The 22847-nt window shown below is 41.7% G+C and overlaps 1 protein-coding gene across 2 annotated transcripts; it reads left to right on the forward strand.

Moving 5' to 3' along the window:
- Positions 1-1653: 1653 nt before the first annotated feature.
- LOC134330686 (uncharacterized protein KIAA2026-like) lies at positions 1654-22638 on the forward strand. 2 transcript variants are annotated; one of them, XM_063011909.1, is made up of 10 exons: positions 1654-1722; positions 6082-6186; positions 7648-8369; positions 11543-11743; positions 12185-13578; positions 14846-14922; positions 15352-15441; positions 18506-18621; positions 18750-18940; positions 19035-22638. In XM_063011909.1, exons 3-10 carry the CDS (start codon positions 7729-7731, stop codon positions 22442-22444), a joined length of 6120 nt encoding a protein of 2039 aa, XP_062867979.1. In that variant the 5' UTR covers positions 1654-1722; positions 6082-6186; positions 7648-7728; the 3' UTR covers positions 22445-22638. The 2 variants fall into 2 exon arrangements, with proteins under 2 accessions (XP_062867979.1, XP_062867978.1); XM_063011908.1 differs by lacking the exon at positions 1654-1722 and adding an exon at positions 5688-5748.
- The last annotated feature ends 209 nt before the right edge of the window (positions 22639-22847 follow it).

Consider the following 22847-nt stretch of genomic DNA (forward strand, 5'->3'; position numbering starts at 1 on the left):
GAATAGCGTTACCGTTTCGAAGATAAACAAGCTTTCTCCGGGAGCCCCTGTGAATATAACGAGGCCGGCGAAGGAGTCCAAGCTGTTTGATGACTGAAATACACGATGGAGTAGTGCAGTTGTTGAACTTCCTCAGCTGGTCAACGGAATAGTTCAACATCGTGCCGATCCCAGGAAAACTCATCCACCGTTCACCACCGGCCGCAGACGCGATGTACAGTAGAAAGAACAAAAAGTATCAAAAGCACAAATAAAAGTATCAAAAGTAACATAAAAGAAATAGATCCACAAGGTGTGTAAAAAGATGAAAACGAAAAACGATAAAAATACAATAAAATACGGTAAAATACGGTAAAATACGGTAACGGTAGCGGCAGCCAAATGCGCCAGCGTCCACCATCACCATGGCAACAATGATGACCATTATACGTGATGTATTATTTTCCTACCTTGTATACCATTACGTAACCCATTATATCCTGTAAATGGGGGCAGTTTCATCCCGGAGAAGACTCCCAACAGGATAAAAATATTCCTTTCTATATGGATCAGGTAATTTACCCCTACAGTTGGAAAGAAAATTATGAATTGGCTTAATGTTGAGTTTTGAACCATTTAAAGCCATCTGTGATGGTTTTACATCACAATGTAGAGTTATTCTGTGGAAATACACAGTACACAACACAGTACAGGCAGGTGACAATTAAAAAGCCAACATAAAGAGTCTTAGTAAAGTGTTAGGCTGCCATGTGCTGTCAGAACAGCTTTATTGCTCCCTGGCAGCGTTCCTACAAGTCTCAACAGCTGTACTAAAATTTCCCCTAACATTATAATTGTTCTCCAGTTGGTGTTTTAATGTTGATGGTGAACTGTTGGCACCCTCGGGGAACAATATACCTGCACGTTACCTTTATTCTGAAATGTGTAGCAGATCTCTAATGACATTTCTTTTGTAATCACTGCAGGTATCTTTGTTAGTCCTGGCAGGCTAAACAATTTTAGGTTTAAGATTCTTTATTCCTGACCACATTAGTCTTAAATCCAGCTCTAGAGTTTTGAACCATTTGAAGCCATCTGTGACTTCTGCCTGGTGTCACCAGGACTGGAGGGTGTCAGTATGTCACACAGAGAGCACTGAGAGTACAAATGTAAGCTGTTATCCTATCAGGAACATTCACTCGTGTGAAGTGCTTGTGTGCCGACTGGAGAACTTGAAATTAACAGGTTGAATAGAGAACATTTAGAATACAAACAGAATTTTACATTTTGATTGTACTTGAATGCATGTTTGTTTTTTTGTTTATTAGGATTTTAACGTCATGTTTTACACTTTGGATACATTCATGACAGAACAGGTGGTTACTGGTTACACAAGATTCATCAGTTTAACAAGGTTATATCGAACACAGTCTTGGACAATTTTGTATCTAATATATTTGTATCTAATATATATATTAAACCACTTCCTAATTTGTAAGGAATATGATCACAATCTGTACAGGCATTTTAGGCCCTCATTTACACTGATTTGTACGTGTTAATCCATTTTCTCCAAGAATCTCAGTCCAGATGGCCTACTGAACTTGGTACTGATCCCCCCCATCCCTGGCTCTACACTGGTGCTCTATTCACAGGGTCAAGAGAAAGTTTCCATCCCAGAGACTCAACTGTGTGTGAAGGAGATTAACAGCTGGACAAACTGCTGATCGAGTATATTAGGAGGTGATTGATGAATGGTGCCAAGCCTCTACAGGAATCTTCATCTCATGCGAGATCGGGTTCTTTAGAAGTTAGGATGTGCATATTGATGGCATAGTAAAGTAAATCACATTCATTTCTTAAAAGAAAAAAAACAAACCATCAAAAATACTAACGATAACGTTTTCTTTTACACAGAGTAGATATAGTAGATGATAAAATACACTATATTTACATTTTCAGCATTTAGCAGACGCTTTTATCCAAAGCGACTTACACAATGAGCTGAACACAATGAGCAATTGAGGGTTAAGGGCCTTGCTCAGGGACCCAACAGTGGCAACTTGGTGGTGGCGGGGCTTGAACCGGCAACCTTCTGTTTACTAGTCCAGTACCTTAACCACTGAGCTATCACTGGCCCCACTGTTGATATGATCAACAGTATGACCAACACTCCTCCTGATGATTCATTTTAGGTTGTTTGCCATATCCATTAATAACAGATGTACAACCAGTCTTATTTATTATCAATAAATGCTTCCAATTTTATGGCAATATATTGAGGTAGGACATTTACTGCTCCAGCATGACAAAGCAAGACATGTACTAAAGCATGAACCCGTACTAAAAACCTTGGGGATTAATTTAAACATTGTGAACACAGAGTCACAAGAAAGGAAAAGACATTTATTGATTTAGGCTCATGAGAAGCAATGTCCAGCTGTCTTGATATGGATGAGGGTAAAAAAAACAGAAGATTCATTCTGAGTTCTTGTTATTATACAGGCTGTTTTTTGGGGGGTTAAATCTACACTTAGATCGTACATCAGGTAAATATTAATTTAACTGATGTACAAGTACACAGAGTTTATTGGAAATGTGATTATTACTGTCTATAAAATGTCCATCTCTTGTTCAGTGCCGTTCAGTGTATTTATAGTTTTCTTATAGCGTGTTTTATGGTTTCTCCTGCTATTAATTGATTATTTCTCTCTTTCTGATTAGAGACCTCCTTCCCAGAATGAGCACATTAAAAGTAAACATCTGAATTGTGAATTCATTCATGAATCAACCACTGTGCTATGCTTAGTTCTAAAGAAAACGTGTTTTTTATAAACAAGCCTTAATAAATGATCAAGCTAAGCGCAGCAGGAAATTCAGAGTTTCAAGATCCAAATATTAATCAGTTTTAGGAGTTTTGGTCCTGTGCAGATGAATTTAGCTCATGCTGAGATTATTTAGGGGTGAGAATGAAAAAAAGGACTGCAGAATAAACCAGAATAACAAATATATGCAGCCTGTGCCACTGTGCCACCAGGGACTTTACATATTTACAGGAACTGCATGCGTAATTAAAAACTCAGAATATTTTTGAACCACAATTAGGGACTCTGAGCCAATGGTCATTAAAGATAATGAGGTGAAGAACTTCATTAGTGTTTAAAATATACAGTATGTAAGGCTTATTGTGTATTATGCCACATCAAAAGCAGGCGGATTTGATGGACAATGCATCGGAGGAGAATCGGAGGGCTGTTGGATTTCACAGGGATCAGAGACCAGGATCCGCAAATTGTGTGTGTGTGTTGGGTGAAGAGATGAAAGGGAGCGAGAGTCCTTTCTCTGAAAGGCCTGAACCTTGTCACTGGCGGGACAGGCAGTGAATCAGCCACCTGGTGAATGCGAGCAAAGCGATGAGCTGATAAATCTCTCGACAGCTTGGCACATCCAGTTAATGCTAGAAGACAGACGGTGGACCCTGACAAGCTATCATGGTTCAGCCTTCAGCCGTTAGTCTTTCAAGGTTACTGGATTATTGTAGTGCTTTGTCTTCCTCTGCTTCTGTTCATCTCCAAACAGTAAAGTTTTAAGTAGCATTCGTGCATGTAGCTCATTATTGTAGTGCTTGACAAAGGTTTGCCAAAGTAATCCCTCACCCATGTGGTTCTATCAGCTATTGTTGATTGGTGGTTCTTGATGCAATGCCGTCTGAGGGATGGAAGATCACGGGCGTGCAGCTTAAGCTTGCACCTTTGGCCTTTACGCACTGAAATTCCTCCTGATTCCTTGAATTGTTTAATGATATTATGCACTGTAGTGGGAGAAATATGCAAATCCTTCCCAATCTTTCTTTGAGGTACATTGTTTTTAAACATTTCAATAATTCAACCATTCTTACACATCAGTTGACAAACTGGAGATCCTCTGATCATCTTTGCTCATCAGAGACTCAGCCTTTCCTGGATGCTGCTTTTGTACCAAACCGTGATTACAATCACCTGTTGACATCACCTGTCACATCATTATTTAGTTTTTCACCTCATTACTATCCCTTAATTGCCCCCATCCCAACTTGAAGGTTTATTAATAAATAAAATGAAGTTGGGCAGATAAAACATGACATATCTCAGGTTCATCCTGTCTGCATTCAAATAAAAGTCAAAGTGAATGTAAGGAACACTGTGTTTTTAATTTATTTGCATTTTCCATACTGTCCCAACTTTTTCTGATTTGGGGTTGTATATTAAAAACAAAAACTGTGGATGAACGCAGTTCATCCCCACTGTAACTGTAAAGAATTATTAAGTATTTAGTCATTCAGAAAACTGAGATATACTGTATATGCTTTGTGATGCCACAGACTGTGTTAATATTTTTGATGAATGCTGTTGCACTGCCACCGAGTGGACAACAAGACCTAACACCATTTGTACATGTTCATGCTTCACATAGTCGAAACATTTAAGACCTGCTAGGTTGATTTTTAATTAAAAGTATTTAAAGATTTAAAAAATAATAGTAAAAAAAAATAAAAATAAAAGGGCTTTATTTATTTAAATTACTCTGCTGATAATATGATTCAGTAGGACAGTTGTAGCCTAGTGGTTAAGATACTGGACTAGTAATGGAAAAGTCGCTGGTTCAAGCCTCATCACTGCCAGGTTGCTACTGTTGGACCCTTGAGCAAGGCCCTTAGCGTTTAATTGCGTAGACAATATACTGTCACAGTACTGTAAGTCACCCTGGATAAAAGCGTATGCTGTAAAGATGGTAATAAACCCCCAAAAAAGGTATTTCTCTAGGGGATCTAAGACTTACTGCCCTTACTGCACATCTGACCACCCAGTCAAATTCTCCCTTAGCATAAAGGACAGTTTGGTCCGAGTCAACTGTTCCGTGTTATTTGTACATAAGGGCAACATTATATATCACATTCTAAACGGTTTTAGAATGTGATATACACAGATCAGACATAACATTATGACCACCTTCCTAATATTGTGTTGGTCCACCTTTTGCTGCCAAAACAGCCCTGACCCATGGAGCCATGGACTCCACTAGACCCCCGAAGGTGTGCTGTGGTATCTGGCACCAATATCTGGCAGCAGATCCTTAAACTCCTGTGGGTTGCGATGGAGGGTCTACATGGATCGGACTTGTTTGCTTTCGGCGATGGACAGGGGTCAGCATGGGCACCCTGACTGGTCTGCGGCTATGCAGCCCCATACGCAACAAACTGTGATGCACTGTGTGTTCTGACACCTTTCTATCAGAACCAGCATTAACTTCTTCAGCAATTTGAGCTACAGTAGCTATTCTGTTAAATCGGACCACAAGGGCCAGCCTTCGCTCCCCACGTGCATCAATGAGCCTTGGCCGCCCATGACCCTGTCGCCGGTTTACCACTGTTCCTTCCTTGGAGCACTTTTGATAGATACTGACCACTGCAGACTGGGAACACCCCACAAGAGCTGCAGTTTTGGAGATGCTCTGGACCCAGTCGTCTAGCCATCACAATTTACCCATTCACCTGTTACTCACTTCACCTGTCAGTGGTCATAATGTTATGCCTGGTCGGTGTATAACAAGGTTAAGTGTGTGTTAGTGTGTCTACATATTTTTGGCCGTGTCATTTAAGGTTACTGTGTGCAGTGTTACAGATGTGTAAAACGGAGGACCTGGCAACCCATGATGTTAAGCCAAGTTTGGAAAGCACTAGAGCTCCTCCACTAGTTTGGAGTTGATGCTAATGCTAAGCTAATTAGCAAGGTAAACAATATAGGTTGGTTTACTTCTTGAGTGTGTTTTGATGGATAAATAACCTAAACAAAGCGGTTATTTACAGTGTAGCTTTGAGTTTATTTGTTTATATGAGTGTCACTATATGTTTAGCTACGGTCGCCGGCTAAAGAAGAGAGCTAGCCTGTTAGCCAGTCAGTGGATTAATTAGATTGCTGGTTTTAGACGTTGAGTTTACCTGAGTGAGATGTAGCGGCTAAAGCTGCAGTGTTGTGTGTGAAGTGTAATGTGTTAAAACATGGTTTAATGTAATGATAAATATACAACTTGTGACGGAGAAATTGCGTGAATTTGGCTGCGTAGAGAAACAATGGGCTTAAAGGAGGAGGGGAGGCAGCTGATGATTCTGACCGACTCAGATGCTTCATCACCGGTGGAGGAAACACAGCCACCGCGCCCTCTTATCAGGTAAATATATTACTTTAATATTATATATTGTATGCTTTACGTTTTAAAATGTGTCAGTTTGCCTTTTAGCTTCAGCTAGCTAGCCTCAACCTTCCACAATTTCCCATTTTTAATCTGGTAAAATCACCTTCCAGGCATCAGTTGGACAGTCAGTCAATTTTACACCCACTTTAAAGTTTACAAACACTTGTAAAGGACAGAGTGTTTGTGGGGTGGCTCAGTGGGTAGCACTGTCGCCTCACAGCAAGAAGGTTCTGGGTTCGATCCCCAGGTGGGACGGTCCTGGTCCTTCTGTGTGATGTTTGCATGTTCTCCCCGTGTCCGCGTGGGTTTCCTCCGGGTGCTCCGGTTTCCTCCCACAGTCCAAAGACATGCAAGTGAGGTGAATTGGAGATACTAAATTGTCCAAGACTGTCTTCGATATAACCTTGTGAACTGATGAATCTTGTGTAATGAGTAACTACCGTTCCTGTCATGAACGTAACCTTTACATGAAGTGTAAAACATGACGTTAAAATCCTAATAAACAAACAAACAGTATGTGGTCAAAAGTATGTGGACACCAGACTATGAGCTTGTTAATCATCATCACTAACAACTCATTCTTAAACCTTAGGTAGCCTGTTCTCTAAGAAGGCTTACCAAATATTTGGAATTGTGTTTGTAGGAACCATGTATGACTCTGATGTTGGACTAGAAGGCCTGGTCCATTGTGGTTCAGGTCAAGGGTTCTGTGCAAAAAAAAAAAAAAAAACTAGAGCATTTGGCTATCAACTGAAAGGTTGAGAGTTCAAATCCCAGCTCACAGGGTGGCAAAAGCCGGACCAGGGTTCCTCAGAACTGGTGCAATTACGACCTCTGCTGGCTGATTGATAGTGCCTGTGCAGGGTTGAGGAATAATTCTGATCATTATGTGGCTTTCCGTGCACAAAAGCTGATCCGCATATGAACTCGCCTCGTGCAGGGGAAAAGATGCAGTCGGTGCTGCACACGTGTCGGAGGGGGCGTGTGTCTGTTTGCGAAGCTCCTCAGTCAGCAGTGGAGGGTCGTATCGGTAGAGGTGAAACGTAACGCAATCAGGGTAATTGGAAACGACTAGATTAGGGGAGAAAATTTGGTTGTCACCCAGAATTGTGTTGTAGTTTTATGTTTTTAGATTAGATTAAACTGTCATTGTGCAGAGTACAAGTGCAGAGCCAAAGAAATGAATAAGAATAAATAAAAGAGTATCTAAGTATAACATGTATACAGTATATACATTATTATAGTGCACTAGAGCAGTGTGCAAATATTGATGTGCAAATTTGGAAATACAGATGAAATAGTACGCTGTATTAAAATAGTATTAGTATTTGTTTTAGGTCATATGTCAGATTATGCTAATTTAATACCAGTATAAATACAATCCACCTGTGTAAATTGATACTTCTTACATTTTCTATTCCCCTTTTTCTATTTTAGAAACCACCATGGCCTCCTTTGATACCAGATGTCTTCAACAGATGACCTGGACCATGAATATTTTCATATACTAAGCAGATAATGAAGGTGCGCCCTGACACAAGTGGTAAAAATGGGTCAGATCATACAGGTGAACCATTGAATCACTCCATCCAGAGTTGGCAAAGCACAGCAGGACTCGGGCACAAAAAGACACTCACCGTTTTCCATCAATGTAGGAGCACACTGTTTGACCAGTCAGCACCAAAATACAGTGGAAATGCATTTTCAGAACAGTTTTCCACTGATTCTTCTACAATGGCACAATCGCAGAACGTAATTTCGGGCTGTGATTTGGACGCGGTAGAACTCTCGGAGGACAGTCGGTCAATATCCGATACGTTTTCATCCACTGAAAATGGCAATGACGAGAATGATAATGATTTCAGTCCAGAAATGCAGCAAGCCTACAGAATATTCCAGAGTTTTCTCCTGGACAAACACAAAGCTGTAATTGCACCGTTTTGGTTTCCAGTTGGAGATCAAACAGAAAACGATATGTGTCTCAAAAAGATAGACAGCAAGTTTGTCAAGCGCGAGTATGGAAGCATCACGGAATTTGTGGCAGATTTTCGTCTGATGTTGGAAAACTGCTACAGATTTCACGGAGTTGATAACTGGATCTCCAAACAGGCTCAGAAACTGGAGCTGATGCTGGAGCAGAAGTTAACTCTGCTGCCAAGGTAAGCAAGCAAAATTAACGAGCTGTACTTTGTACATGGTGGGCAACTCCTCATTAATGCTGATGATTTTGTAATGAAATATCCACTCAACATAGCTGTATACACTAACATATCTGTATACCCCAACATATCTGTATACCCCAACATAGCTGTATACACTTACATAGCTGTATACCCCAACATAGCTGAATGCCCCAACATATCTGTATACCCCAACATAGCTGTATACACTAACATATCTGTATACCCCAACATAGCTGTATACACTAACATATCTGTATACCCCAACATATCTGTATACCCCAACATAGCTGTATACACTTACATATCTGTATACCCCAACATATCTGTATACCCCAACATAGCTGTATACACTTACATAGCTGTATACCCCAACATAGCTGTACACATTAACATAGCTGAATGCCCCAACATAGCTGAATGCCCCAACATAGCTGAATGCCCCAACATAGCTGTATACACTAACATAGCTGTATACCCCAACATAGCTGTACACATTAACATAGCTGAATGCCTCAACATAGCTGAATACCCCAACATAGCTGTATACACTAACATAGCTGTATACACTAACATAGCTGTATACCCCAACATATCTGTATACCCCAACATAGCTGTATACCCCAACATATCTGTATACCCCAACATAGCTGTATACCCCAACATATCTGTATACCCCAACATAGCTGAATACCCCAACATAGCTGAATACCCCAACATAGCTGTACACATTAACATAGCTGTATACCCCAACATAGCTGTATACACTAACATAGCTGTATACCCCAACATATCTGTATACCCCAACATAGCTGTATACCCCAACATAGCTGTATACACTAACAGCTATATACCACAACATAGCTGTATACACTAACAGCTATATACCACAACATAGCTGTATACACTAACATAGCTGTATACCCCAACATATCTGTATACCCCAACATAGCTGAATACCCCAACATAGCTGTACACATTAACATAGCTGTATACCCCAACATAGCTGTATACACTAACATAGCTGTATACCCCAACATATCTGTATACCCCAACATAGCTGTATACCCCAACATAGCTGTATACACTAACAGCTATATACCACAACATAGCTGTATACACTAACAGCTATATACCACAACATACAGTGCCTTGCAAAAGTATTCACCCCCCTGGGCATTTTTCATGTTTTGTTGGCTCACAACGTGAAATTAAAATGGATTGTTTGGGGGTTTGCATCATTTCATTTACAGAACAGGCCTACACCTTTGAAGATGTGAATTTTTTTTTATTGTGAAGCAAACAACAAATAAGACAAAATAACAGAAAACTTCAATGTGCATAACTATTCACCCCCCTAATGTCAGTACTTTGTAGAGCCACCTTTTGCAGCAATTATAGCTGCAAGTCGCTTTGGATAAGTCTGTATGAGTTTGCCACATCTAGCCACTGGGATTTTTGCCCATTCCTCAAGGCAAAACTGCTCCAGCTCTTTCAAGCTGGATGGTTTCCGCTGGTGAACAGCAATCTTCAAGTCTGACCACAGATTCTCAATTGGATTAAGGTCTGGGCTTTGACTAGGCCATTCCAACACATTTAAATGTTTCGCCTTAAACCACTCGAGTGTTGCTTTTGCAGTATGCTTAGGGTCATTGTCCTGCTGAAAGGTAAACCTCCGTCCCAGTCTCAAATCACTGGCAGACTGAAACAGATTTTGCTCAAGAATATCTCTGTATTTAGCACCATCCATCTTTCCCTTGATTCTGACCAGTTTCCCAGTCCCTGCTGCTGAGAAACATCCCCACAGCATGATGCTGCCACCACCATGTTTCACTGTGGGAATGGTGTTCTTGGGGTGATGAGATGTGTTGGGTTTGCGCCAGACATAGCGTTTTCCTTGGTGGCCAAAAAGTTAAATTTTAGTCTCATCTGACCAGAGCACCTTTCTCCATACATTTGGGGAGTCTTTCACATGCTTTTTGGCAAACTCAAAACGTTCTTTCCTATTTTTATCTTTAAGTAATGGCTTTTTTCTGGCCACCCTTCCATAAAGCCCAGCTCTGTGGAGTGTACGGCTTATTGTGGTCCTATGGACAGATACTCCAGTCTCTGCTGTGGAACTCTGCAGCTCCTTCAGGGTTACCTGTGGTCTCTGTATTGCCTCTCTGATTATTGCCCTCCTTGCCCGGTCTGTGAGTTGTGGTGGACGGCCCCCTCTTGGCAGATTTGTTGTGGTACCATGTTCTTTCCATTTGATGATGATGGATTTGATTGTGCTTCGGGGGATCATCAAAGATTTGGAAATTTTTTTATAACCCAACCCTGACTTGTACTTCTCAACAACTTTATCCCTGACTTGTGTGGAGAGCTCCTTGGTCTTCATGGTTTTGTTTGGTTAGTGGTGCCTCTTGCTTAGTGGTATTGCAGCCTCTGGGTCCTTTTAGAAAAAATTTATAGATACTGACAGATCATGTGACACTTAGATTGCACACAGGTGAACTTTATTTCACTAATTATGTGACTTCTGAAGGTAATTGGTTGCACCAGTACTTTTTAGGGGCTTCATAGCAAAGGGGGTGAATACATACGCACACGCCATTTTCCAGTTTATTATTAACATTTTTTATATACATATATTTTTTTTGCTCATTTCACCTCACCAACTTAAATTACTTTGTGCAGATCTATTACATAAAATTCAGATTAAATAAACATTTAAATTACAGGCTGTAATTTAACAAAAGAGGTAAAAAGTCAAGGGGGGTGAATACTTTTGCAAGGCACTGTAGCTGTACACATTAACATAGCTGTATACCCCAACATAGCTGTATACACTAACATAGCTGTATACCCCAACATATCTGTATACCCCAACATAGCTGTATACCCCAACATAGCTGTATACACTAACAGCTATATACCACAACATAGCTGTATACTCCAACAAAACTGTTCCTACTGACAAACATTATGCTGGCAGCTGTTATTATGTTGTTATTGCAATTTTTATTTAGACTGTAATTAAGAATGTAATTATTTTTAGGTTATATAAAACCTTTTTCAGCTTCTCATTAACCTCTATATAAATAATTTCTTGATGTAGTCAAAACCTCCTGTCTGTCTGTTGCTTCAATTTGATTCATTTTCTACAGGACCTTGAGAGAAAAAACAACCTTGGCTGTGACTTCTAGAGGACGTTTTAACACTGAAGATGAAAAATCACAACTTGGCACCTCGAACAGACGCAGATCTGTGCCACGGAACCTGGCGCCCGTTACTGTAGGTGGCTCTGAATCTGTCATGGTGCAAGTGCTTCGACTGGAGGAACAACACAGGGCCAAGGAGGAAAAAAGGTTCGTAGTTGCCAAGGATATTATAATTGTCATTTATATACATTTAATTTTGAGATTTAGAGATTTGGCTGATAATTTCTGGGACACTTGTTCATACCAGGAATATTCTAAGATGCACAAGCCCTAACTGTTATTGCTCTCATTCCTATAAATCAGTTCACTGCGTAAAACATGCACTTGGGTGGCGCAGGGGTCTATTATGCTAGCTCACCACCCCGATCGGGGTTTAAATCTCAGCAGTTGGCCGACTACACAAGCATGATTGGCTATGTCTGGGGGTGGGATTTCCTGTTCTACACAGCTGAATTATGCCTTGTAAAATTAGGTGTTCCAATGTCTTGACTGATTGAAAAGGTATCTCACAAATGCACTTCACAAAAATGTGACATCCAGTTACCCAGTAATATATCAGCTTTTACTCTTCTGTTCTTTAACATCTAGGCAGCGAGACCTTGAGAGGAAGGAAGCTGGGGAGGTTTCGGCCAAAGAAGTGGAGGAGTGGGAGTCCTCGTTGCTTTCTCTAGCCGAACCGTGGGCCATTAACACCATGTGGGAACTACCTGCCATCGGCCACTTCCTGTGCCTGGCCCAAACAGCCCTCAACCTACCTGAGATCGTTTTCTTTGAACTAGAGCGCTGCCTGCTCATGCCTCGATGTAGCTCCTTCCTGGCAAAAGTCGTGACCTCGCTGCTTTGCCCACCTCATCGCAGAATGACACTGCACAGACGTCCAGCGCTGCCCTATCGTCGCTGGGAGGCGGAGTTGAGGCAGAGAGTCTCGGGGTGGTACCAGTCTGTAGGCCGGGCCAAGGACCAGGAAGCCTGCGCTGAACAGCTGGGACTTTGCCACCGCTTTTTCTGGACTCTGGGGGAAACGAGTCCTCTGGAGGAAAAACCATTCCATTTGTTACCCTTCAATCAGCGCGTTTGGTTGCTCAAGGGTCTTTGTGACAACGTCTACGAGACCCAAAAGGACGTGCAGGATGCTGTGCTCGGACAGCCCATCCATGAGTGCCGTGAGTCCATCCTGGGTTATGACGGTCAGGAGAACGCGTACATACACTTTCCGCATTTCTGCGGCGCAGATTTGCGGATATATTGCCAGAGTCCGTGTGCCCCACTGGAATTTCCTTTGCCACCTTTCTGTGTAAAGAAACTAGCACCAAAAGCAGCAGATATCATGGAAGAACACTTGGACAGTTGCCTCAAAGACAAAGAAGAGAATGTATATCTTTGTCTGAGGGGTAATAAAGATGATTCAATCCCAGATAACAGCTTAGAAGAAAATGAACTGGAGGCAAAAAAGCCTGACGAATTTTGGTTTCCATATCAAGAGGAGTTGTCAAATTTGAAAGGCATCACTGAGGAACCCATGGATGTAGAGCAAAAAGTTGACCTACAAGAAGACAGCAAGAACCATTTTGACTTTGAACTTACTACTAGTGTTGGCAAAAATTGCTCCAAAAAGTGCATTCTTGCCAATTCTTTGAGTACAAACACTTCAAAACCATTTTTGCTACCTAAAATGGATGCGAAAGATAATCTACAAGGGGGTCCTTGTCCTAAATGTTCTACAGGATCTAGGGTAAATTCAGAGCCTCATACCTGCCCTTGTTTTAAAGCTGAATTTGACCGAACCGATTCTGTTGTTCCTCATCAAGTTAGGCACTTAAAAGCTGAAACGGGGACAAAATGTTCCAAAAAAAACAAGAGAAAGAAAAAGAGAGAGCATTCATTCAGACTGAAGAAGCTCAGACGAACCAGAGATGTGAAAAATACCCAGTGCAATGCTCCTGCTAACCTGAAGAGGAATAAATGGAAGAAACCAAAGATAGGTAAGTAAAAATAAATAAAGTTAGATTTGTTTTAATGGGGCAGTGGTAGCTCAGTGGTTAAGGTACTGGACTAGTAATCATAAGGTTGTCGATTCAAGCCCCACCATCACCACTGTTGGGCTCTGAGCAAGACCCTTAACCCTTCATTGCTCAAATTGTAAATGTTAAGGAAGATAAAATGTATTGTTATGGTTGCATTTGGTTCTGAAAGACACTCACTAATTTACTGTTTATGGAAAATAAAAGTCCTGGCTGATTATCATGAAGCCACAGTTATTCCTATATAATTCTTATGAAGATTTTGGGAAATGTCTTAATTCATACACCAATGAGCCCAAACATTAGGACCATCAGAATGTGTCAAATATGACCGCAAGAGATGACAACACAAAAGTAGAGACATGCGTAAAATTCCCGTCAATAACAAGATACACAGGGTCCATTCGAAAACCTAGTGCCCTGCTGCCTACTGCCTACCTGGGCAGCTGCCTAAGTAGAGAGGATTTTAATAAGACGACTAATTAAACTTATAGGGCAGGTTATTCAGACATAATACTTAGACATCGATTACAGCAATTATGTCATTGCAGTTTTCGCTCACAGTTAGCCTAAGGCTATTCAAACCAAAGGGCTGAGGCGACACAACCTGCTAGCGTGCCAGCTAACATCCCCCTATGTGTATTGAAAATGGTTAAACTGTCACTGACAAGCCCGGATTTGCAAATAAATAAAACTTGTACACCTTTATACAAATTCAAAATCAATAAGAATTTATTTGAAAAGAACTCCGTTTGCTGCATTCGTCCATCATATTTGTCAAGCTTCGAATTAAGGCATCTCAGTAGGCAGCATTTTAAGGCATCTAAGAATTCTAACAGCCTTTTTCTCAGGACCACATGAACGGTTATGTAAAATGCCATCTATATGAGCCGCTCAGGTGGCGCAGCGGTAAAAACACACGCTGGAACCAGAGCTGTACACAACGCTAGGTGGCACAACACTCGTCAATGTGCGGGTGATAAGTTGCATACGGCTGCTGCCCACGTGTCGGAGGGGGCGTGGGTTAGCTTCGTTCTCCTCAATCAGAGCGGGTATCGGCAATTGGACGCGCTAAAGGGGGAGGAAAAAGGGGAGAAAATGCATTAAAAAAAAATTCCATCTATATATAGAGATCACTAGGTTTTCTGACAGACCCATAGACAACAGACATAACGTCACTACATACAACACAATATTAATGCCCTGTTTGTTGATTCTGTATAAATAGGAAAAAAAGATGTTCCAAGCAAGACAAACGATAAAAAGGAGGAACCTTTAAGACTTCCGGTGGAGCCAACATTTAGGGTAAAACCTGTTTATTAAATCTATTTGTCCATCTGTATTATTATACTTGTAATTAAATCCTCATTGCAGTACCAGGGTAGTCTGATGAGATAATGAGATGCCTACATGGTCAACCGAATGTTAGAGCTGTAAATCTGAGAGGTGCGCGACACTTCAGTTCAGTTGGACCATCTCACTCTATAGTGAACAATGGCACAGTCAGAACAAAAGCAGTGTCATGCAGCTGCTGTGCCACTCAGACACCCAAGATGTTTATTTTTTAGATTCATCATGTGTTGCTTTTAAAATCCTGGTAAATTCCCTACAGACACGATTCTTGCATTACCAGATTGATTTTCAAGTTATCTCTTTTCTATTTCCTTTAATTTGATTACTTGTCTTCTTTCTTTACCCACCCAATAATCTTTCCATGTTTGTTTCTCCTTTCAGTTGGTGTGCACTAGTGTAGACGAGCTGAGGACTCTCATCAGTAAAACAGAAGACGAGCTGGATGAGCTGGCAAGCATCAAAAAGAGATGTGTCAGTAAGAGGGGGAGTCTGCACAAACACACGCATACAAAATGCATGATCTGTGTTTAGGTTTATAGTAATATATTGATAAATCCTTTATAAATAGTAAGAGCTTTAAACTGACTCAACCACAATAACAAGCTCAGCTGCCCAAGAGCAGTTAAGGTGTACATACGTGTGTAAGTGACACATATTACATGGCTCTAAAATCTATTCATTTTTATTAAATAATTTATTAGTAAATATTAATTCTTCGCCCTTGTTGTGGTGCGCACTGTCCTTTGGCGGCGTGCACCACACCGCGTTTGCCGTGTTGTGCTCGCAATTCTTGTGCTTGCTTCGGCCCTTAAGATTCATCTGATTGAACTTTGACCCAGTTTACCGCTGACCTTTTCAAAGCGCCTCCAATGAGACAAACTGTTTGATATGACGCTGTAAAACCAGAGAACAAAGCTTAACGTGACGTATTTTACTAAAATGAGTGAATTTCATTAGTGAAGAGAACTTATAAACAGTAATAATTAAGACAGGTTTGGTGTTCCTGTGTCGTATTTTAATACATTAAGTCACTTTAAGCTTTTTTTTTTTTTAACAATAAGTTTTAGACTCTTGGAAAAGCTGATTCTCACAATTTCTCAGCACCTCGAGTTGTAACACAAGTTTAAAAGTGAAACAGTGATGAAAATCTAGCTAAACACAGATACAGTGTATCACAAAAGTGAGTACACCCCTCACATTTCTGCAGATATTTAAGTATATCTTTTCATGGGACAACACTGACAAAATGACACTTTGACACAATGAAAAGTAGTCTGTGTGCAGCTTATATAACAGTGTAAATTTATTCTTCCCTCAAAATAACTCAATATACAGCCATTAATGTCTAAACCACCGGCAACAAAAGTGAGTACACCCCTTAGTGAAAGTTCCTGAAGTGTCAATATTTTGTGTGGCCACCATTATTTCCCAGAACTTCCTTAACTCTCCTGGGCATGGAGTTTACCAGAGCTTCACAGGTTGCCACTGGAATGCTTTTCCACTCCTCCATGACGACATCACGGAGCTGGCGGATATTCGAGACTTTGCGCTCCTCCACCTTCCGCTTGAGGATGCCCCAAAGATGTTCTATTGGGTTTAGGTCTGGAGACATGCTTGGCCAGTCCATCACCTTTACCCTCAGCCTCTTCAATAAAGCAGTGGTCGTCTTAGAGGTGTGTTTGGGGTCATTATCATGCTGGAACACTGCCCTGCGACCCAGTTTCCGGAGGGAGGGGATCATGCTCTGCTTCAGTATTTCACAGTACATATTGGAGTTCATGTGTCCCTCAATGAAATGTAACTCCCCAACACCTGCTGCACTCATGCAGCCCCAGACCATGGCATTCCCACCACCATGCTTGACTGTAGGCATGACACACTTATCTTTGTACTCCTCACCTGATTGCCGCCACACATGCTTGAGACCATCTGAACCAAACAAATTAATCTTGGTCTCATCAGACCATAGGACATGGTTCCAGTAATCCATGTCCTTTGTTGACATGTCTTCAGCAAACTGTTTGCAGGCTTTCTTGTGTAGAGACTTCAGAAGAGGCTTCCTTCTGGGGTGACAGCCATGCAGACCAATTTGATGTAGTGTGCGGCGTATGGTCTGAGCACTGACAGGCTGACCCCCCACCTTTTCAATCTCTGCAGCAATGCTGACAGCACTCCTGCGCCTATCTTTCAAAGACAGCAGTTGGATGTGATGCTGAGCACGTGCACTCAGCTTCTTTGAACGACCAACGCGAGGTCTGTTCTGAGTGGACCCTGCTCTTTTAAAACGCTGGATGATCTTGGCCACTGTGTTGCAGCTCAGTTTTAGGGTGTTGGCAATCTTCTTGTAGCCTTGGCCATCTTCATGTAGCGCAACAATTCGTCTTTTAAGATCCTCAGAGAGTTCTTTGCCATGAGGTGCCATGTTGGAACTTTCAGTGACCAGTATGAGAGAGTGTGAGAGCTGTACTGCTAAATTGAACACACCTGCTCCCTATGCACACCTGAGACCTAGTAACACTAACAAATCACATGACATTTTGGAGGGAAAATGACAAGCAGTGCTCAATTTGGACATTTAGGGGTGTAGTCTCTTAGGGGTGTACTCACTTTTGTTGCCGGTGGTTTAGACATTAATGGCTGTATATTGAGTTATTTTGAGGGAAGAATAAATTTACACTGTTATATAAGCTGCACACAGACTACTTTTCATTGTGTCAAAGTGTCATTTTGTCAGTGTTGTCCCATGAAAAGATATACTTAAATATCTGCAGAAATGTGAGGGGTGTACTCACTTTTGTGATACACTGTACATGTGAGTTTGGTGGTTATTCCACACTAATGCAGTTTCGTCTCATAGTCGCACTTTGATGTCTCACCGCACCACTAAAGCCAAGCGCTGAACAAATTGGCAGTTTGCGCCGAGGCTTGTGGTGAGCAAAGCCAAAACGCTTCTCATGTGAATGTGCCCTAATGCTCGCTTGTCTGTGGCCAGTGCTACTTGTCGTCTAGAAGCTCATCAGTCATGTGAGTCCAGCTGTGTGGCACAAGGGTGCTGATGGGTCCAGTCGATTTAGCCCTGTTTATTTGATCTGTAGTCAACCGTAATTACTAAAAATGAGGTGACTTAGGTTATTAGGTCATTATAGAATTTTCTAAACCACAAAATAAATTACATTCGTTGCTGTCTGTACATTTTGATTGGGTAGTAGATTAGAGAACACATAAGTTGTGAATGCTTTGTAAATTTTTGTAATTGTCTCTGAAAAAAACTTTAAGACCCCCAAGTGTGTGTAAACATTTGACCTCAACTGTAAGTTCACACGGTCTTGTGATATCTGGCAGTAAAACAGTTACAGCTACTGTAAAATCTTTATGGGGGGTAAATTGTGAGCACAGAATTGTCGAAAACCGCACTCTAATTAAATCTAATATTGAGTTGACAGAGTATGTATGAATAAAAGCTTTTGTTATTACGGCTTTAGATTTTAGTGTGGTGTAAACCCCTGTAAAGTTGTTCTTGGTTTGTACATTTTAGGGAAGGTGGAGTGTTAAGCAAGATGCGGTCACAGAGCTTCATCTTACTCTAATACGACTACTAAATGAGCTGTTGCCATGGGAACCCAAACTACTCAAGGCTTTTCAAAGGAATCGGTAAGTACTCCAGGATTCTAGGATCTGATGAATAGCTGAAATCGTGAAAGGGAGTTAAAGGTGGTCATTTAGTTGGTGGGCTTTACAAGCAGTATTAGAATTAATTCCACCCCATCTCATCCCTCCAGGGCTCGGTTAAAAAAGGAGAGTGACGATTTTAAAAAGCTTCCAGAATACAACAACTTTGTCAGAGAGGAGCCGGTCGTCGCAGAAGACGACAGAGCTGCATGCAAAGAAGGCTCTTCATCTGAGACTAGTAGAGATGTGAAGGATGAAGATGAGAGCAGGATGATTTTGAAGGGACCCCCTGGAGAAAGAGGTGCTTTTTGTTTTTTTAACAATGCAGTTAAGCCGTGGCATTCAAAATGTTTTATGTATATATCCAATATATCATATTTGTTATTACTTTGCAGGCATTGATTCAACCGGACGCTCAGTCAACAGGCCAGACGTTAACACCACTTTAAGTTTGTCTAGACCCCTGACACGGAGCTTAAAGCTTTTCCAGAGTGCTCGTCTTAATGATGACTTCAGCCTTGGCGCAAAAGTAAGGATGGCCATACATGATTCCGTGACCCCTGAACCTCAGTCTGAGGTTCCATCCAGGGACCAAATTACTACTGGAAGAGCATCGGTAGAAACTGCGCCTCTGGGTAGTTTGCAAAGGCGCTGTAAACCAATCCAGGCATTGCTGGCCAAAAGTGTTGGGAATAAAGTGACCTTACTAAGTCATCCACAAAATACCAGGATGGCTGATGCTCTGAAAGTGCCAAACGAAACGGTTTCTGCAGCTGTATCGACAACAGAGCTTACAACGGTTGGTCCATCCACATCACAGTCAGTACCAAAACCTAACCCACAGTCTACACCAAAGCCAGCACCACAGCCAGCATCCACACCCTCACAAATACTCACTACATCATCTGCACAAGGTCCTGTACAGATTGTCTATAAGCTTCCAGAAGGCTTGAGTCTTCTTCAGAATGATGGCACCCCAGTTGGCTTTTCAGTCCAGCCAGTAACAGAGCAGGAAACCCAGAAAAATGTCTCGCAGCAAGTTTTTATCCTTCCCTCAAATTTGCTCATTCAAAAGACTGAAGGAACAAGCGCTCAGCAATCATTCAGCATCAAACCTGTTCCCACTTCCAGTCCTGCAACTCTTCTGTCCAGTACTTCTCACTTAAGTGTACCTGAAAACAGAATTCCAGTCCAGCAAGTGGCTCCATTAAGTGATAACTTTGCACTAAAACCTTCCTCTGGTGTTTCAACCAGCCCACAAAACTCGAAGCATTACATATCCCCAACTGGCCATCAAAAGGCTACTGAACTGAACTTCCCTACACCTACTTCAGTGTCCACCGATCCCAACAAATGTGATCTTAAACAAGAGCTAAAGACTGTTTGCATTAGAGACTCACAGTCTATCCTCGTCACCACCAGAGGAGGCAACACAGGGGTGGTGAAGGTGCAGACTTCAGACAAGAGTGGCGCAGGTATTTTACCGTCCAGCCCCGTTTTCACGATGCCTCCTCCGATTCAGACATTCTTGGTGTCCAAGACGTCTACCCCGACGATGCCTGCTGTTCAAACTGCTCATACTACTAACCCTGGCAGGTTATTCCCTAGTGTCCCATCTCTTATTGACAAAGGGAATTCGTTCAAATCTGCACCCCAATCACCTTTTAAAAGTGTTAGTCTGGCGAACTCATCCCTCCTGATAGAAAAACAAGGCGATACAGTAACCTTAAATGAATACTTACCCACTCCCATAGAGTCTATTTCTATAAACGCAGCAAAAAACCCAATAATTAACCCAATATTTTCGACCAATTTACAAACCAATGCTGATGTCCCTCAGTCTGTCCAGACCACTGCCTTTAAAAGTATAACCAAACCCCCTCAAAAGAGGTCGCACGTGACTAGCATTGATCAAGACCAGTCTTTATTTTCTAAGGTTTTCCTTCTTACATCTACTACAAACAGTCCTTTCTCAGCATCAGGTATTACTAATACTACTGCTCCATCTGTTTTCGGAGGGTCAAGGGTCACATTTATGAGTCAGTCTAGTTCCGCCTGCTCTACCATTACAACTGTTGCCAAAGGATCAGTAACATCTGGGTCCAGCACCACCGCTGCAAGTACTCAACAAGCAAGACCTTACTTTGGTCAGTCCATTAGCAGCCCAACTACTGGTACTCAAGTCCATGGTATTAATGTTTCTGGGTTAACAGCTAGAATACTGAATGAAACTACAGTAGCAAATGAAAGAACAGCTCTTTCTGCCACAAAGGTTGGCCCTGGCGTGGTCGCCAATGTACCTGAAACCTCCTCAAGCAGACTAGTTTTTGTCCAAAACAGCAACCCTGCTGGAAATAGCACTTCTGCACTGAATGCCAAAGTCCCTCTCAGAGTAACAGCGTCTTTTGATGGCAAACCAGTTACGCTTTCAACTTTCAGCTCTGGGCATATGAGTTCCTCTGCACTTGTTTCAGCAGTACAGCAAAATAATACGTCTTTATTTATTTCAACCACTGTATCAAAACCAGAAGTAGCTCCACCAGCTTCTGATAATACTCCTCCTTCTCTAGGCAACTCCGTTCCATCAAATCCTTTTTTTACCAGAGTTCTGACTGGAGAAAAGCCATGGGTCACATCATCCATCAGTACAGCTTCCTCCGTTGTTAATCCTGCAATCATAACGTCTGTGCCAAGGGTCTCTCAGACTGTAAGCACCAAAACAGCAACCTGCGCATTAAGTAGCCTTTCTCCAGCCTCTCAACCTGTTGTGTCTTCCTTGGCCAAATCTCCTCTGAAAGCCATTCCTGGCATCACTAGACCACAGGAAAGAGTTGTGATCAACACCTCTGTTCCACTTGCCCCAGGAACTCAACTGTTAATCAACAACACTAGGTTTGTAGTACCTGCCCAAGGCCTTGGACCTGGTAGTCACATTCTTCTAATCTCCAACCCTTCTGTACGTTCCCCAGGTCCCTTGGGTCAGATTCCAAGGGCTACAGGTACTCAAATGATACAACCAGTAGCACCAGGTATGCAGTCCCAGCATACACCAATAAGACTACCAGCACCCATCACAGCAAAGGTTGGACCATCCGTTTCAGTCCATCAACTTTTAACACCCCTGGTCTCGCAAGAGACTCGGTTAGAAACTGCACACACATCTGGACAACAACGTTTACCCAGTGTTGTGAGACTTCCTTCCTTTTTACATCCTGAAGAGAAAGAACGGCCTGTTTCTTCTTTACATAGTGTTACCAACTGGCCCAATCAAAGTGTCGCAGTTCCTGCTCAGTCACAGAAACATTTACTGAGCGCAGCCACACCAACCGTCGTCCCAACAAGTCTGTTAAACCTAGCACCCAAACCCCAATTACCAACAACCACAACATCAGTTAAAACACTTTCCATGAGTAGTACTGGTTCAAGGATGCAGACACTTCCAGTAGCAACTGTTCCACCGAATGTTGGCGCCATCACCAGTAGTCCGGCCACTTGTGTGGCGACTGTTAACAAACTCATAATGGCAACTTGTCAACCAATCAGGCCTGTACAACCTGGAAATACTCATCCACTACAGGTTCAAGTCCCGGCTCAGAAAACTACCCATACTCCCAGTAAACTCTTGTTAAGTCCTGACGGTGCCGTTTTAAATGTAGTAACAAGCCAAGTCCTACAAAATCTACCAGTGTTGCCAAGTACCATGAAAGTTCAAGTAGTGGGTACCACCTCTAATGCACCTGCTTTGGACACCATTGATTCCCAGAGCATCCTAACATCAGATAATCCAGCAGGACCTGGTCACTAAAATACATGGCATACTTGTATTTTTTTTAATTGATTTAGGTTTAATGCTATAAAATAAGCACTGTTTTGTTTTTTCGGTTTCTTTGTATGACACATTTGGTGGATAAGCCGTCAGGAGTGTTTGCCATGCAAAGTAAAAAGACTGAATTTCAATAGATTAGAATGGCCAGTAATGTGTAAATGTACTGTACTGTACTGTACTGTATACAGTAAATATTTGGTTAGGTTTTCTTAGTCATTCAGTATTTGAACTTTTTTTTTTTTTTTTTTTTTTAGAAAGATTGAAATATTTTGCAGTATTTTCATTGACTTTGATTTAACAATGTATATTTTATTCCTTAGAAAACTGTACAAGCTGGTTTAGCACTTCTACCAAATCTGTTTTGATCACTCGCACATCTTGC

This window comes from Trichomycterus rosablanca, chromosome 16 (genome assembly GCF_030014385.1).
Source record: "Trichomycterus rosablanca isolate fTriRos1 chromosome 16, fTriRos1.hap1, whole genome shotgun sequence".
Taxonomy (NCBI): Eukaryota; Metazoa; Chordata; class Actinopteri; order Siluriformes; family Trichomycteridae; genus Trichomycterus; species Trichomycterus rosablanca.